Source organism: Neolamprologus multifasciatus, chromosome 9, assembly GCF_963576455.1.
Source record: "Neolamprologus multifasciatus chromosome 9, fNeoMul1.2, whole genome shotgun sequence".
NCBI classification, from domain to species: domain Eukaryota; kingdom Metazoa; phylum Chordata; class Actinopteri; order Cichliformes; family Cichlidae; genus Neolamprologus; species Neolamprologus multifasciatus.
This window is the reverse complement of record NC_140447.1, coordinates 18,567,314-18,586,268: the sequence shown is the minus strand read 5'-3', so window position 1 is coordinate 18,586,268 and position 18,955 is coordinate 18,567,314. Positions and strand designations below refer to the sequence as shown.

The following is an 18,955-nucleotide window of genomic DNA, read 5'->3' as shown; positions in this document are numbered from 1 at the left end:
TAAAATCCAGGTCAGATACAAACATACAGTACACACTGCTGCTCAAAGGTCAGAGGTCAGGTACAAAAGTTCCTAATTTTAATAGAAAATTGGCTTTAATGTAATATCACATGAAGGTTATCAGTAATGTTTTCACAGCTTTAATCAAATCATTCATCATCCATAAGTTGTGATGGAAAAATGTCTGCAAGCGTGCAGGAGCCCATTTTTAGAGACAATCACTCCTGTGTTATAATGTTCATTGAAGTTTATCAGGTGAGATGACCAATAGATGATAAGAAATATACTCTTACTAATTATTAGAGTTGAAAAGTACTTTGCTAAGCAAAATTAAATGAGGTTAGGCTGCAACTTGAAACGTTTACATAAAAGGTTCAGTTGGTGATGCATGAAAGAAAAAATGATTTTTTTCTTAAAATCTTTTGGAAAATTCTGATTGTAAGAAATGAAAAATATTCAAAGAGTGAAACTGCTGGAAAAGTGAAGGTTTTGTGCAGCTGGGTGTTGCAGCCCCTTTAGAGGAAAATGTAAACTTGGTTTAATGAGGTTAAAAACAGAAACTGGGATGATCCAGATACATTTATTTTTTCTTTAATCCCCACAATAGTTTGAGTTTGTGCTAAAATGTCTTAAAAAGCTGTTTTGAGTGATAAGTTAGGCTTTTAATGTGTTAAACTTGCATTAGATAAGACAATGTACCACTGAACACAGGAGGGATTATTGCTGAAAATGGGTCTCTGAACACCTCTGTAGATATTCTATTAAAAATCATTCATGATTTGTGATCAGTGTTAATATTAAGCATTTATATGATTATTTTGATCAATTGCTGTGATTCAATCTGAAACCAAATTTGAGTCTATTCAGAAAACAAGACATTTCTAATTCACCTCAGACCTTTGAGCTGTGGTCTACATTGTAATTATTGATTAGAGCAGATGATATGAGACCATCAGGAGAGACTGTTAAAAAGTTATGAGCTGTCTTGATGCAGAGAAAGTGGAGTTTGTCATCCTTGAATGATGGGATTCAAGGATTGAATGATGCTCTGCCTCTGTGCTCAAGTTCAGACATAGGCTTTAAGCAACCATGAGCCACTGATACGCGTGATAGATTAATCAGCATGTATCAAGTGGGCTTGTTAAACAGCTCTGATAGGAGAAAGTCAATGAGCACGCAATAAAGTGGACTTGTTAGGGCCAGTTTACCATCAGCCTTGCTAAAGTTGAACTTCATTTGTATTTAAAGACAGACTTTAAAGAAAATTCATATTTGAAACTGGTGATAAAATCCAGGTCAGATACAGTTACATACAAACATACACACTGCTGCTCAAAGGTTGGAGGTCAGTTAGAAAAGTCCCTGATTTTAATAGAAAATTGGCTTTAATGTAATATCACATGAAGGTTATCAGTAATGTTTTCACAGCTTTAATCAAATCATTCATCATCCATAAGTTGTGATGGAAAAATGTCTGCAAGCGTGCAGGAGCCCATTTTTAGAGACAATCACTCCTGTGTTATAATGTTCATTGAAGTTTATCAGGTGAGATGACCAATAGATGATAAGAAATATACTCTTACTAATTATTAGAGTTGAAAAGTACTTTGCTAAGCAAAATTAAATGAGGTTAGGCTGCAACTTGAAACGTTTACATAAAAGGTTCAGTTGGTGATGCATGAAAGAAAAAATGATTTTATTCTGAAAATCTTTTGGAAAATTCTGATTGTAAGAAATGAAAAATATTCAAAGAGTGAAACTGTTGGAAAAGTGAAGGTTTTGTGCAGCTGGGTGTTGCAGCCCCTTTAGAGGAAAATGTAAACTTGGTTTAACGAGGTTAAAAACAGAAACTGGGATGATCCAGACACATTTATTGTTTCTTTAATCCCCACAATAGTTTGAGTTTGTGCTAAAATGTCTTAAAAAGCTGTTTTGAGTGATAAGTTAGGCTTTTAATGTGTTAAACTTAGAATAGAATAGAATAGAATAGAATAGAATAGAATAGAATAGAATAGAATTCAACTTTATTGTCATTGCACATGCACAGGTACAGGGCAACGAAATGCAGTTTGCATCCATCCAGAAGTGCTTTAGCCATGATATAGATATATTACAATATATATTAGCAATAATATAGATATGTAAGTATATTACAGAAATGGGTCTATTATGGTATGTTATAATGTACACAGTATGAAGTATGTTATGAACATTCTATAAGTATGTACAGGCTGTAGTGAATACAAGCTATGTACAGGCTATGAACAGGATATAAATACGAAATAAAAAACTATACAGAAATCTGAGATATACAGTTATACAGAATTGTGAACTATGCAAGTTATAAATCGTTGTACGATTAAAAATTATCGTATGTACAGAATGATTATTTACACAGAACTATACAGTAGTGCAGTTAAGATGAGTGAGATATGTGGATAATTTCTACAGAGGCTATATAAAGTGCTAGTGGTTGTGAGTGGTGGTTCAGTCCATGTTATTATTGTGTGTTTGAGGGTACAGTTGTCCATTGTGTGTGTGTGTAGATGGTTGTGGGTGTGTGTATGTTCAGTCCATGTGTTAACGTGGGTTAGATGTCAGGAGGCAGAGTTCAGGAGTCTGACAGCTGTGGGGAAGAAGCTGTTCCGGTACCTGGTGGTCTTAGTCCGGAGGCTCCTGTAGCGCCTCCCAGAGGGCAGGAGGGTGAAGAGTCCATGTGATGGGTGACTGGGGTCTTTGATGATTTTCCCAGCCCTTTTCAGACACCGCTTCCTGTAGATGTCCTTTATGGCAGGAAGTGGTGCTCCTGCAATGCGCTGGGCAGTTTTCACAACCCTCCCCAACGCATTCCGGTCCGAGGTGGAGCAGTTCCCGTACCAGACTGTTATACAGTTGGTCAGGATGCTCTCAATGGTGCAGCAATAGAAGTTTACCAGGATGTCTGAGGACAGGTGGTTCTTCCTCAGAGTCCTCAAGAAGAAGAGGCGCTGGTGAGCCTTCTTGACCATTTTGGAGCAGTTGGTCGTCCAGATGAGATCCTCGGAGATGTGAACTCCCAGGAACTTGAAGCTGCTCACACGCTCCACAGCCGTCCCCTTAATGTAGATGGGTGGATGTGGGTCAGCATTCCTCCTGTAGTCCACGATGAGCTCTTTGGTCTTCTCAGTGTTGAGCAGCAGGTTGTTTCTGTCGCACCACTCAGCCAGACGATCTACCTCCTCCCTGTAGGCGGCCTCATCGTTGTCACTGATGAGGCCAATCACCGTGGTGTCATCTGCAAACTTAATGATGGTGTTGGAACCATCAGCAGGTCTGCAGTCGTGGGTGAAGAGGGAGTAGAGGAAAGGGCTCATCACACAGCCTTGTGGTACACTGGTGTTCATTGTGATTGTAGATGAGCAGCGGTTATCCAGCCGGACATGTTGGGGGCGGTTGGTCAGGAAGTCCAGTAACCATTTGCAGATGAGGGAACTGATGCCCAGGTCTGTCAGTTTCCTGATGAGTTGTGAGGGGTGGATTGTATTGAATGCTGCACTGAAGTCTATAAACAGCATTCTGGCGTATGTGTTGTTGTTGTCCAGGTGTGAGAGGACAGAGTGCAGTGCGATGGAGACTGCATCCTCTGTGCTCCTGTTCTGGCGGTATGCAAATTGGTGGGGGTCCAGGGTGGGGGGGAGACAGGATTTGAAGTGTGCTAGGACCAGCTGCTCTAAGCACTTAGTGATGATGGGGGTAAGTGCTACTGGGCGGTAGTCATTGAGGCTAGATGGGTTGGAGTTTTTGGGTATCGGGACGATGGAGGTGGATTTGAAGCAGGCCGGTACCAAAGCATGGGCAAAGTACAGATTGAATATGTCTGTGAGCACTCCTGCAAGCTCCCCACAACACGCTCTGAGAACACGCCCGGGGATGCCATCAGGACCTGCAGCCTTGTGGACATTGATCCTGCTCAGGACCACTCCAACATCGGTGGGGGAGAGAGTCAGAGGTTGGTGGTCTGGCGTCATGTCTGTTTTGGTTGTGGTTGTGGGGTTCCCTCGCTCAAAACTTGCATTAGATAAGACAATGTACCACTGAACACAGGAGGGATTATTGCTGAAAATGGGTCTCTGAACACCTCTGTAGATATTCTATTAAAAATCATTCATGATTTGTGATCAGTGTTAATATTAAGCATTTATATGATTATTTACGCTTTTCATTAATTGCTGTGATTAACTCTGAAACCAAATTTGAGCAATTCAGAACGAACACAAGACATTTCTAATTCACCTCAGACCATTGAGCTGTGGTCTACATTGAAATGATAGTGTATGGTTATTGATTAGAGCAGATGATATGAGACCATCGGGAGAGACTGTTAAAAGGTTATGAGCTGTCTTGATGCAGAGAAAGTGGAGTTTGTCATCCTTGAATGATGGGATTCAAGGATTGAATGATGCTCTGCCTCTGTGCTCAAGTTCAGACAGGCTTTAAGCAACCATGAGCCACTGATACGCGTGATAGATTAATCAGCATGTATCAAGTGGGCTTGTTAAACAGCTCTGATAGGAGAAAGTCAATGAGCACGCAATAAAGTGGACTTGTTAGGGCCAGTTTACCATCAGCCTTGCTAAAGTTGAACTTCATTTGTATTTAAAGACAAACTTTAAAGAAAATTCGTATTTGAAACTGGTGATAAAATCCAGGTCAGATACAGTTACATACAAACATACAGTACACACTGCTGCTCAAAGGTTGGAGGTCAGTTAGAAAAGTCCCTGATTTTAATAAAAAATTGGTTTTAATGTAATATCACATGAAGGTTATCAGTAATGTTTTCACAGCTTTAATCAAATCATTCATCATCCATAAGTTGTGATGGAAAAATGTCTGCAAGCATGCAGGAGCCCATTTTTAGAGACAATCACTCCTGTGTTTTAATGTTCATTGAAGTTTATCAGGTGAGACCAATAGATGATAAGAAATATACTCTTACTAATTATTAGAGTTGAAAAGTACTTTGCTAAGCAAAATTAAATGAATTTAGGTTGGAACTTAAACTTTTAATATAAAAGTTTAGTGTTTATTTGTGAGCGTTGTATTTATTTGCACTATTTTACTCTGTTTGTATCACATATTTTTAGTCTTTCATTTTTTACATTGTTTTAATCCACTGTGGATTGGCTGGGCATGGGACAAATGAGCTGATAGTGATCACCTGCTGAGGCATGTGTGTGTCCAGTGGTGTCCGTTCAGCTGTTTAAAGGTCGTATTAAAAGGAAGCAAGCTGAGCACTGGAAGGAGAGAGGCCCTAGATTGGAAGAGGAACGCATGAAGGCCAGGTGGAAAAGAGGGAGCCGCTGTGTGATTGTGGGGGTGCGACGCCTCATCTGGAGACCCGTCAGCGTGATGTGGTCACCCAGTCCCGACAGCAGGAATGGCGACAGTAGGAGACAACGCGTGTGATTGGGCAGATGTATACCACTGCCTGCATTTGTGAGTATTATCTCAAATCTTAAATATGTAAGACTGCGTTCTTCCATTTGCGCAACATCTCTAAAATTAAAAATATCCTGTCTCAGAGTGACGCTGAAAAGCTAGTTCATGCATTTATTACTTCCAGGCTGGACTACTGCAATTCATTATTATCAGGATGTCCAAAAAACTCACTGAAAAGCCTTCAGCTAATCCAAAATGCTGCAGCAAGAGTACTGACAGGGACTAGAAAGAGAGAGCATATTTCTCCTGTTTTGGCTTCCCTTCACTGGCTTCCTGTTAAATCCAGAATTGAATTCAAAATCCTGCTCCTCACATACAAGGTCTTAAATAATCAGGCCCCATCTTATCTTATCTTATCTTAATGACCTTGTAGTACCATATCACCCTATTAGAGCACTTCGCTCCCGCTCTGCAGGCCTACTTGTTGTTCCTAGAGTATTTAAAAGTAGAATGGGAGGGAGAGCCTTCAGTTTTCAGGCCCCTCTTCTGTGGAACCAGCTTCCAGTTTGGATTCGGGAGACAGACACAATCTCTACTTTTAAGATTAGGCTTAAAACTTTCCTTTTTGCTAAAGTATATAGTTAGGGCTGGACCAGGTGACCCTGAATCCTCCCTTAGTTATGCTGCAATAGATGTAGGCTGCCGGGGGATTCCCATGATGCATTGAGTTTTTCCTTTCCAGTCACCTTTCTCGCTCACTATGTATTAACAGACCTCTCTGCATTGAATCATATCTGTTATTAACCTCTGTTTCTCTTCCACAGCATGTCTTTTATCCTGTCTTCCTTCTCTCACCCCAACCGGTCGCAGCAGATGGCCGCCCCTCCCTGAGCCTGGTTCTGCCGGAGGTTTCTTCCTGTTAAAAGGGAGTTTTTCCTTCCCACTGTCGCCAAAGTGCTTGCTCATAGGGGGTCATATGATTGTTGGGTTTTTCTCTGTATCTATGAAGCGCCTTGAGGCGACTTTTGTTGTGATTTGGCGCTATATAAATAAAATTGAATTGAATTGAATTGAATTGAATCTCACTGTTGTTCACTGGGTGCAGCCGTGTTGGGAGAGGGTCGCCATGGCTATAAGCCAGGGCAGCTTCCGCAATGATGGTTCTGGCTCCTATTTGTTTTAATTTACAGGTGATGGCATGAGGGGAGCCGCGGTGGTATCGAGCGACGGACTCCAATGCAGAATGCGAACTAGGCTGGGATGTGATGGGCCCAGTGGACGGACGAGACTGGGACAGGAGGCTCCTCGTCTGCCTGGCACGAGGCTGGCGTGGAGCCCGCTCAGCAAGAGGAATTTCTGTCCAGCTCAAGAACACACAAGGAATATTCATCCTGGGTTGTGGGACTGGGTGGGATTTCTGTGCATGAAGAGAACTATATTTTTACCAGTTTTAGAATAATCTTATCTAGTCTCGGTGGGAATTTTAGCATATTGAGAAACATGTTGTGAATTGGCTTGATTTAAATCAAATTGAACTGCATTCAATTAAAGCCAAATATAACTTGTAATCAAATCTATTCAAATGTAAAGTCATCTCACTCAATTTGGACAACTAGCACTGAAAAATACACTGACATCCTCTGTTTCCCAATTAGCAGATCAGAGGTTGCTGTTTTATTTGTCACTCAATACTTGAATGGTTTTATCCTGTTTATAAATAAACATTTAAAAATGACATTGCTTCATTGTATGATTAATTCTTTGTCTGTGTTAGTTCTTTAAATGTTGTTCCTCCATAATTATTCTAGAGTCTTTACAGTGTTCAGCGACTGCTGTGATTTGGTGCTACATACATAAACTTGAAGTGAATGAATCCACCTGTTCACAGGAGATCACAGGAAGATGACACCAAACATCAGAAGATGTTATCGTGCGCCACAGTAAAAGGGTGGTTTCTTGGGATTAAAAGCACATAATAAACTACAGCAGAAGCTCACATAAAGCAGGAAATAAGCAGGCAGCACTTCATCTGCTAATGCACGTTTTGCACTTTTATTGTTGTGTCATTCACTAACAGTTCAATGGTGCAAGATTACCATACACAGAATTAGGATATCTGCATGACACATCTATGCTATACAGCGAATGGATTATAATCATTACAAATACAGTAAACATATTTACATTTTAGTTCAAGCTCCATACAACATAGATATTTACAAAGTATGAAAATGAAACCGGTCTGACAAGTAATAAACAGCGTTAATGACGGGTTTTTTTCTCCTTTTCTTTTGGTGAACAAATCTGAAAGGGGGCGGGGTTAACTGATATTAATTGTCAGAGGGGGAAAATATCATGGCTAGTTTTGTTTGAAAGGCACCAGCGGAAAAACAAACACACACACAGAAAAAAGTCATAAGGTGAAGAAAGACACATCAAGTGTGCTGTCGTTTTAGATGTCACAAGCTACTTTGTATAGTCCTATATCCCTTATATTAGAACAAATTAAAATGAGTTAAAATACACCTTTATTTTGATAGAGTTCAGATGGATGCATGACTAATGAGTAGATATCCCCCCCCCCAAAAAAAAAAAAAACAAACAAACAAAAAAAACAAAACAAAACAAAAAACCAACAGACTTCTAATTCACTCAAACCGCTTTCTAATAAAGAGGAAGCACTAATGTAACTCACCTCCTCAGTCGAAGTGCAGGGGGTTACATTTTAGGTCTCCTTTCCCCCCCTCCTCTCTCTCTTGCATTCAAACCCTCTCTTAGTTCACACTAGAACAGGCTGCCACACCATCATTTGTTTTGTTTTGTTTTGTTTTTTATAATGTCTTTTTTATTAGTTTTTCTGTTTTCACAAATAGTACATAATTACATAACATAGTAAAGTGTACAATTCAGAACCAAAAATAAATAAATAAATAAACAAAACAAAAACAAACAGACTGATAACTAAGCACAGAACAGCAGCTCAGTTCCATCTAAAAAATAAATAAATAAATAAATAAAGAGGGAATACAATACAGTACAATACCTGTGGTCCCATTAGTACCACAGGTATTGTGTTGAACACTCAAGAGAATCCTTGTAACATAATATTAGAAACGTCAGGTTCCACATAATTCAAGTATGGACCATCATTTGGTTTAATATGAGTGGAACAACTAAACCGCACAGACTTTATTTGACCAGTTAGTTGAACCTTTTATTAATATGTGCAAAGATCTGCAAACTAATATATATACACTGCAAACAATAAATACATAATCCGAAATAAAAACACCTCTGCAAATGAAGTGGAAACGTTTGCTCTGGCGGCGCTTCGCATCAACATGTATATGAGGCACTTTTGAGATTTGATCTGTGCATAGGTGCATCTTTGATGTGCAGCTCAGAGATCCACAATCCAGCAGGTTTCTGTTTCTCTGACCGTCAGGCTGGCTGACCCGAGGTCACGTCAGAGCTTTGTTTTTTATCTATATGTAACAGACAGTCGGTTCCTCTCCTTCCACGCATTTCATACGACACAGCAGGCAGACTGCTGGTTGGTTGACCAGAGTATTTTGATGTCTGTCATTAACACATCTCGAGAGGCGTAGGCGTAACGGGTCTGTCCATAAATAGCTTTTCTTTTTGGATTTTTCTTCAGGATGATGTGAAGAACATGTATAATGAATATGGCAGTAATATTTACCTTGATGAGATAGTTTGTTCCTGCTACCACCTGACTCCTGTACTTAAGAGCAAGGAATGCCACATATTTCTTATTTGTCCTTTGCTCTGCTTGGCTCTTGACCTTTGTTTGAATAAAATAAAATTTGATATGAATCCAGACTGAAATTCAGAGTGAAGAGTTTTGTGTGTAGAGACTGCAAAAAATTAAAGTAGACTAAAGCTCACCTGATTACAGATCTTCCAGATCTCTGGAGTGGCAGGCATTGTCTCTGTGAATCCTCCACTTAACACTTTAGCCATTCTGAAGGTTTGTTCAAATAAAGAGTTGTGAACGTTTGCCTTTAGGTGTTTCTGATGTGTCAGTACAAGTGGTTCACACACATATTTATACTGTATAACATCCCTGGAAAGGGTGGAGCATTTTAAGACTGAGTCATCAAAATATTTAGGATTTTTTCCCCCCTCAAAACCTTGTTGACTTTGCAAAAAGCTCTGCAACAATTTAGGCCTAATGTATAGAAATATTTCAGAAAATGAAACGTGAAAAATGTTTTTGAAACTTTATAGAAAATAACACTTGTTAAACTCTATTATTCATCAAAGAAAATGTAAAAATCTGATAACACAGCTCCAACTACTATATAGTCCAGTAAAGTCACACTACTTACATTTAGCAACCGTTTTATTAGGTACACCTGTTCCACTACTTGTCAGAGGAATCAGTCTTTACATCAGCAGCAACTCAAAGGCATGTAGACATGGCCAAGACAGCCTGCTGAAGGTTGAGCTGAGCATCAGAATAAGGAAGAAGATGTCTAAGCGTGGCATGGCCATTGATGTCACAAGCGTGTGAATATTTCAGTCACTGTTGATTTACTAGGATTGCGTGCAGGCTACATTTCGCACAGACTCATCAAAACATTTTACTTAACAGCCTCCATAGTCACCAGATCCCAGTCCAGCAGAGCATCCTTGGGATGTGCGTGGAAGGGAAATTTGGATGAACAGCTGTGACACAAGACTGAGACCATGTATTTCTATTTGTTGCAGGTAAACCTCTTACAGTGTGTTAGTTTAATTGCTCTTTCATACATATTAGAATATACGATTGAAAACATTAATGCAATGCTGGACAGTATTCCGAAAAGTGAGCAATCTCAAATTGTGACTGAAAAAAGTACAAACTGTTCTGATGATTTGTCAGATTCAAGTGAGAAGTGCATAAACGCTACATAGCAGGAGGCTTCTCTGCAGCTCATAAATGACAGTTCACTTGACCACAGTGCTGGCTGCTGAAGTACCGAGAGCACAGCCTATGAACATCTGTACTAAATACGCCATTCTGGATTGCTCCCAATTTAACCTCTTTTATCTCTTTTTATAGCCCTGGTGATGGATACTTCCTTGTGTAGGCTCAAACTGATGTTTGAACGCTTGTGGTGATGTAAAATAAAAAAGACATTCAACAAATCTTTTTTGAAAATGTAAGGAGTACACACTACACGTATTTTATTGTGTAGGCAGTAAAAGTAAAAAGTAGTCAAAAAAATATAATAAAAGTACAAAACCTGAAAATTACTACAGTAACGAAATACTTATTATCTGTCTGCGTGTCTCAGTTGTTTAATCCCAGATGGTTATTACATATATTTATGCTGTATAAGCACTGAAAACCTACCAGGAGGTGGCACCAGCTCCTGAAGAGTGAAGCTACATGCAAATGTTCAGGATCAGACAAAGCTGAATTGACTTTTCCTCCCTCACATGTAAACATTTTCCACACCAGCAGATGAAGGTGACTGGTTTCTCTGACATGAACCTGCTGTCAGGAATAGATAAAAACAATGCTGTGTGTTCAACACTGAGGATCAGGAAATTTTTAAATAACTCCAGAAATTCTATTAATAAGCATAATTTTCTTTCTTTTGTTAGATAGTTTGTCTTTTCCTCTTATTTGTCTCTCACTCTGCTTGATCCTTGACCTTTGTGGAATCAAATAAAATAATATAAAAGTTGTGTGCGCAGAGGCTTTGATAAATTAAGACTGCTTAATTAAGATAAATAGACTGCTATACCTTCAGCACCATCCTTAAAACCTTCTCCCTCACAGAGAGAGAATTATGACCTTTATTTCTGCCTAGCTGTCACCTACAGATTTACATCCCTGATAAGCAGAAGGAGTCTCACTAGCTGTTTAATGTTTCCCAAGAACTTACAATGGCCCCACCGTGTGTGTGTGTGTGTGTATATGTGTGATAGAGCATAAGGCCCATTTGTGGTGCACATGCATACAACTGGTGACAATGTGATTCTACAATCACTGAAGTGATATGGTTAAAACATGTGATCAATACAACAGAAAGGAAATCTTCCACCATAAGTACTTTGTGTGTTCTGACATTTTTGTTTATCTTTGTGTATCTGGGATGTTGTGTTGTTGTGTATTCCCTCGTTATCCTCTGTCTATATATTGTCTTGTGTTTTCCTTTGCTCCTCATCGAGTCCGTCTGCTTATCTCTCCTCTAGGTCTCCAAGTCCCAGGTTTCCTCAAGCTTTCTGTATTGTTTTTCTATGTATCTCTCGTGTTGTGCAGCCAAAAATAAAGCCTTCCTCTTTGTTAAATTTCCACCTCTGTTTGTTTGCATTTGGGTAGGCATTCTCTTGTTTCCACACCATCTGCATTAGAAGACATAGTACAAAGATTAACATGCCCAAATAACCTTTTTTCCATCCTCTTTTTTTCAAGTGATCATTTAGATTTATCTTGTGGAGCTCAAACATGGTAATTGAGTCATTATTTTCAGTCATCTGTCCACATTTGTACTTCAGCACAACAGGACTGTGAGTATTACTGCAGAATGCTTGGAAGTGTAACAAGAATTAGTTTACAGACAAGTACTGTCTTGTGTGACAGTCTGGTTATCTGGTTATCTTTAGTTATCTGGGACATTACAAACTGACACTGTGGTGAAAGAATCTGGGATGAACAATTTAGGACTTGTTTAAAAGAAAAAAAACTTGTTGAACTAGACTACATAACATGATCGTGTCACTTCTGAATGCTGCACATAGCTAAGACAAAAAGAAATTCAGGATAAACATTTCCAAGAAAAATGATACTGGGAAGCAAATTCATATTACTGACTTTTATTCATTGCATGATTTAATGATAGCTGTGCTTTTATCTTCTTCTGCATTCTATATATTTATTGGTTTATTTGCTTTTAACATGCACTATTATTTGCATTTTTAAATGACTTATGATTATTGATCATTTTGAATTTTTAGTTCAAATCTTTGTCAATATTTGTGTAAGCATCCAGGAAAGACGCACAACAGTGAGTGTCTGCAAGCTGCACATATAAAAATGTATACTCCCCTAACAGAGATATACGATACACTTAAAACATGCTGTAAATGAAAGAATCTGTGAAAACTTGGCAATTTTATACCCAAACTTTTATTCTTTAAGCTGCAAAGCTTTTAGTTAATTCTCAGAAAATGATCCCCCCCCCCCCCCGCCCCTGGAAAAACAAAACAATAACAAAACAACAAAACAACCAAAGACAAAAATAAAATATGTATAATTTGATAGATATTTGATAAAAGTGCTTATCTATTACTACTTTAGTGTAGTGTGAATGGCCATGGGGGAGATCGTTAAAGGAAAAGCTATAAAACTAATCAAAATACAATAAAACTTCAAAATCTCTGCATTCGTTCACATTTTTCATACCCTTGCAGTGGGACAGATTGGAGTCTTTGTCAGACAGATTCTGGCCCCTGGGTCATATGTTATGTTTCTGTTTGACCCTTTGTTCAACATGTTTTGTTGATACAATCAAGGTGCCTGAACAGGAGATGCAGTATACGTAAGCCATACAAGCCATGAGATGCAACTGAAATCTCCTCTTGAAACTTGAACCTGGAATGTTTAAAGTCAAACACTGAAGTTAGTTTTTCAGAATGTATGAAAATTGTTGTTCACAGCTGGATAACGTGGTCTACACAATGATCTCTAACTTTTGCAAACAAAACGTGAAAAATAAAATGACAGTGCCATCTAGTGACATTTTAAGAATATTGACAGTTAAATGTTATCAGGCTTTAAATGGAGCATGAAAAGACCGACATACATTAAAACACACATGGAAAAATGACAATTGAGTAGATTTGTTTGATGGTTGTAAGAGTAAAAACATCTGAAGGTTCAGTTACTTTGTCTCTGTACTTTGGTAGCACTTATTAGCCATATATATCTATACAATTATAACTATAACTATACTCACAAAATGGGTAATATAATTACTATTTCTCCTTGTTATGACTGTTGTCGTAATTTTAATATGTAAATCTGAGTGTGCAGGTGATTCTCCAGGAGTGGTGCATCCAGGGTGGACGGATCGTACCGATTGGATAATGACCGGGAGGCAGCGCATAAGAAGACACCGTCAGGGACTGCCAGGTCATCCATCCTCGGCCCATCCCAACTGGCAGACAGTGTGTTCACTGTTTGCAATGTTTGTTTAATGTAGGAGCATGTAGGGGTGGACCGCCTTTTTGTTTGATTATAGTTTTGTCCTGTTTTTTTTTTTCGGTAAGGAGGTAAGTCATTGTCGTTTGGTTTAATTCTTTTGAATAGGTAAGTTTGATTTATACCTGAGATAGGCTCCCTTTTGTTTGTTGTTTTGGCCTTGGGTTCACCCCGAAGTTATAATTCGCTCCATTCCTTTGTTTCTAAATTCACTCATTGTAAATAAATCACTGTCAAAAAGTACTAATTGCGTGATGTGCTGCTTGGGGTCGTACGGGGATGGATCACCCCTTATGTTATGGTCTGGCTGCGCCTAGACGGGCCATAACACTCCTAAAGACTTTGTCACTAACTCATCGTCATATGGTCAACTGTGTTTAGAACTAGCTGACTATAAATAAATAAATTAACTTTAATCAACAATGACACCATCACAGCAAAGTTGGCAGTGTCATAAGATTGGTGCACATTGACATTCATTGCCAGGTAGAATCACTGATTAACCTAACATGCAACAACACAGATATCATGACCAGCAGCTTTTACAGCTGTGGCTCCAGCAAACATCAGTTGATACTAGAAATTAATATTAAATAAATTCTAACAACAGCTGATCAAGCTTAAACGTGCTGCTGTTGTTTTGTGCGACATCCACTGGTTAACCCTCTTTCTGGCGCAAAGTGGGCGATAAACAAACAAGAGAGAAAAGCCGATATGCTGATCATTGATCCGCTTCATGATTGAAGTAGCAAGCGGAGCAAATGGGAGAAGAAGAGGCAGGTGTGCAGCTCCAGCAGAAGCAGAGAGATGCAGACGAGGAACAGGACACCGTGGAACACAGACGAACCGGCAACAGGCAGGAGAACACACAGGGCTTAAATACACACACCAGTAATCAGAGGATGAGAGACAGGAGGGCAACACACCTGGGAGAAATCAGAGCTGACGGGACAGGGGAAATGTAACCTGAACACACTCACATGAGACGGGGACCTTCAGAATAAAACAGGAACTAGACAAGACACTAAACTAAACAGACCGATTCAGAAGCAGACAGTGTGACGCCATAGACAGACAGAGGGAACACGGAGGTGGGACCAGGGCAGGCACAGAACAGAAACCTAATAAATGGCAAATCATAACGGAATACATAATCAGAATAAACAAAAGCATAAAGAAACACAAAACACTGAGTCGGCAGACTCAGGACCATGACATAATCATTCAGTGATTTAAAGAATATGAACTTTTAATATTCATTCAGATGTTTTCTGACTCTAAATTTTATTTTGTCATTACTCGTCTTTTTCTAATTTACATTTTAAACATTTTCAGCTATTTTCAGCTATTATTAACTTCTTCTGTGTGAACATCAGTTTTCAAAAGTTCTGCACTTTGGTTTTCAGGTGAAAAAGTCTGTATTTTCCAACTCATTCAACATTTTTAGCTTAATATTCATTAATTATTTCATTTCCGTGCATACATTCAGATTTCAGCATTCACACTGCAGTTTCTTCAGAAAATGCACTTTCTAGTTGGAATATGTTTCAGTAAACAGTTAAGAGAATTATTTGAACCAAAAACTTCAAATTTGGATTCATCTCTCCCTAAGAGCTGTGGCCACTGATATTCAGTGCAGTTCTTGTGTAACTTGACAAATCTCAGCCTTGCTTAAAAATGATAGAGTAGTTTGACCGACTGTGTCAGGGTTTTTTCTGGATATTTTTTATTCATTTCTGAAGGACATGACTTTCAGATACAGTTAATCTGTTGTAGGCTGTTCTGTTTTTGTTTTGTTGTTGTTGTTTGTGTTCTTTAAGTCTGCCACTTCATTTCTGTCCTTCACTTGTTGTTCAGTTTCCTAATCTTTTTAAGAACTGCAGATCATACCAAGTTATACCAGCATCTTGGCTAACAGCTCATTGGAAATCACCTTCTGGTGCAAAAATACTATTTTATATTTGTCAAACGGTGCTTTTCTTGTCATTTTTCATACATTTAACAAAAGAAAGGGGAACATTTTTTTTTTAATTTCTGGAACAGGTTGCGAGTAACAAAGTACCTAGAGATAAATTAACTAGTTCCTCTCTTGGGTTAGGTGGGGTTTTTTTATGCTCGAATGATTAATATGTCAGCATTAATTGCCCTAACAAACAAAACCATTCCTCTGAAACGGCTCAGGCACAAGGACTGGTGTGAAAATTTGTGGAAAAAACAGCCAGAGTTCAAAGAAAAACTTTAAAAGAAGGAAGACTTGAAGTAAGTCTGGAAGCAAAATATAAAGAAATGAGCATAGTCTGGGACTTTTGCACAGTACTGTACTTTTACATGACAGGTAACCGAGCGTTGACCAGCATGAGTGTAATTGGTTTCACATTAAAAAGCCTGAGCTGTGAACAGGAACACTTTCCCAAGAAAGTCCCATCCAAGATGGCCGACTTCTAAATGGCCACCACCCATCTTTAGGAATTTGCCCCCTCACATATACTAATGTGCCACCAACCAGTCCCATTTTATCACGGTGTATCCATATAAATGGCCCACCCTGTACACAGCACATCTTTTAATTCAAATCTGGTCACAAATACCTTAGCAAATGAAATACTGTTTTGTTTTTAATTACACCCTTTGAAATGATATTAAAGAACTCAAAATCAGGTTATCAGACCTTCATGATTAATTCTGTTACATCATCCAAAACTGACCAAGTTTATACAGCTATGCGACATAAATTACACTTTAAATACACTCTGTTCACATGTGGGTCCCACACACACAGTCACACTCGTTTCACTCTTTGTAAAACATTCCAGAAATAGGTCTTCAGAAAAAACAAACAAACAAACAAACCCCACAACATGAAAGGACTATTTTTCTGCTGTGGTTTGAATAATCAGCTCTTATTAAAACCTCGTATTCAACTGATTCACTTTGCCTTCCATTATCTGTAGTTGGTTATTATATGTAAACAAGGAAAGCTTTCCCCTCATGAAGAGGCAGGTTATTTATGGATTACATTGAGAGGACAGGCTGTAGGCACTGATGCTTTCACTGGTTCATTGTCCCATTAGAAGTACTCAATACTGTCATTCTGAGTCTTGGGGTGCTGCAGATCAGTCAGCTCAAGCGTTCCTCCATAAGCCGGGAGTTTCTCATAAACACGGAGGTGAACATATTCGTTTCCTCCCACATAGACCTGCAAGGAAAGTTAAAGGAGATACTTGATGTGCACATAGAAGTAATCCTGATCATTTTATTTTATCAATGTAAGCCACAGCTGTGGGCCAAACATGCTAACATGTGGAAAAGGAGAATCCACATCTTCATATATAGAGTGCCTGATTGTTGTAGTGTTCACAAACAGAACATCTGTTGAGCTCTGTTCATGGCTGACAGAGTTTATGAAGTAAATATGTGCTTATGCTTCTTTATTTAAGCCCTAGTACACAGGTGTTGAACTCCAGGCCTCGAGGGCCAGTGTCCTGCAGGTTTTAAGTGTGTCCTTGATCCATCACAGCTGATTTAAAGCGCTAAATTACCTCCTCAACATGTCTTGAAGTTCTCCAGAAGCCTGGTAATGAACTAATCATTTGATTCAGGTGTGTTGAAACGGGGTGATATCTAAAACCTGCAGGACACCAGCCCTCGAGGCCTGGAGTTAGACACCCCTGCCCCTAGTGCGTGTTGTGTGTGACAAGCGATCATTCACAAGAACTGGAAAAACCGGAACTGCTCGTCCTGTGCCACACCAGGAGTGTGAGGTGCACTTTGTGTGGAATTTGTGAAATTTGTGTGGAAACAACGATTGAAAGCCTCAGCTATGATGCTAGAAAAATCAATAACAGTTAAAGGTTTGCACACACATCTTCTTGTAAAATCACTACGTATGTGAAGAGATTGTAACTGAAAAAAACCCCACTGATCATTGCTTTAGTTTTCACCTGACAGAGCACAATATCAATCAATGCTCTTTTTAATCATATTTTATTGCATGCAAGATCTCAGAGCTTTGTAGTGTTGCCACTGCTCACTGCTTGCATTACAAACATTACCTTAATGAAGTAGTTGGTCCCAGCTACAAGCTGTGTTTTGTAGTTCTTTGCAGTGAAAACCTCGAAGTTTCTCCCGGTTTTCTGCTCTGCGAGAGGCTTCATCTGAATAACAATGACAGCAACATCAATATGAAGCACAGGCCCCATGTGTGCGAGTGTAAAATCTCCCGTTTCTACTCACTGCATCACAGATCTTCTGAACTACTTCATCAGCCTGCTTCACCTCGGTCAGCCCTCCGCACATTTCCACTTCGACAACATTTTGTTGGTAAAAAATGACCAAAGAGCTAATAAACACACGCCAATTCACAAGACTCTGCATTGTGGACGAGCGCAGAGGAAGAGGGGTGTTTGTTGGTACGGTATTTGTAAACGAGCATGTCAAAAAAAAAAAAAAAAAAGAGCCAAATAACACAACAGCGAGTCATATGACTTCGCATTTTGGACCGTACCATCAGCTGAAGAACAAGGGGGTGGTAAAAAACAAAAACAAAACAAGCACACTTAGACTAGCACAAGAAAATAATAACTTTTGCCCACATTTTTACCGCATGTGTGGGTTTGTCAGGGCGTATGACAAAATACTCTCAAGTCTGCCGGGAAGTGAAAATACAGGGTGTGAGCTGTGATTGAAATATTGGAAAGGATCACACATGAATCACAGCCTAAGTACTGCTTTCAGCACTTCCTTTCCGGTTATCCTACTTCTGACACCTGAACCTCAGCCTTTCTAAATCTCCAAAAATTTTATTTATTTAATACAATTATACCTACTGAACTTAAGGGGATAGAAACAAGGTATTGATCCTAATGAGCTAGTATCGATTGGATACCAATACTAGAGTTGGTATTGATCCACCTACCTTTAGTGAACAAGTGTCAAACTCCAGGCCTCAAGGGCCGGTGTCCTGCAGGTTTTTGATGTGTCCTTGATCCATCACAGCTGATTTAAATGGCTAAATTACCTCCTCAACATGTCTTGACGTTCTCCAGAAGCCTGGTAATGAACTAATCATTTGTTTCAGGTGTGTTGACCCAGGATGATATTTAAAATTTGCAGGACACCGGCCCTCGAGGCCTGGAGTTTGACACCCCCTGCTCTAGTGTATACTCCTCTCTGTGGTTTAGATATTATTTTATTACTATTATTTGTTGTTTAAGGCTGTAGAGATTGGATTTTACTGTTCCCTAGTTCTTGTTGTTTTGTTTTTTCTGGGGAAAATCTTCTCTTCACATGTTTTTAAGTGAGTTTCAGGGTGCTCTG

At 39.2% G+C, this 18,955-nt stretch overlaps 2 protein-coding genes across 3 annotated transcripts in view; both read right to left on the bottom strand.

Moving 5' to 3' along the window:
- Window positions 1-18,062, bottom strand: part of LOC146511418 (cystatin-B-like) — a 30,172-nt gene extending 12,110 nt beyond the window's left edge. The window contains exons 1-3 of one of the 2 annotated variants that reach the window (XR_014876125.1): window positions 17,873-18,062; window positions 17,692-17,793; window positions 16,550-16,835 (exon numbers count right to left, since the gene is read on the bottom strand). Coding sequence is in view for 1 of the 2 variants with exons in the window: in XM_085172882.1 (XP_085029008.1) it covers window positions 16,707-16,835; window positions 17,692-17,793; window positions 17,873-18,013 (372 nt within the window). In the remaining variant the exon portion in view is untranslated. Of the gene's footprint in view, window positions 1-16,187; window positions 16,836-17,691; window positions 17,794-17,872 lie in introns of those variants that run through there. The other variant, XM_085172882.1, reaches the window with a different exon arrangement.
- LOC146511419 (leukocyte cysteine proteinase inhibitor 1-like) lies at window positions 7,455-10,277 on the bottom strand. The gene is made up of 2 exons (XM_085172884.1): window positions 9,331-10,277; window positions 7,455-9,226 (listed from the first exon to the last, which is right to left on the bottom strand). Exons 1-2 carry the CDS (start codon window positions 9,403-9,405, stop codon window positions 8,948-8,950), a joined length of 354 nt encoding a protein of 117 aa, XP_085029010.1. The 5' UTR covers window positions 9,406-10,277; the 3' UTR covers window positions 7,455-8,947.
- Window positions 18,063-18,955: the final 893 nt, after the last annotated feature.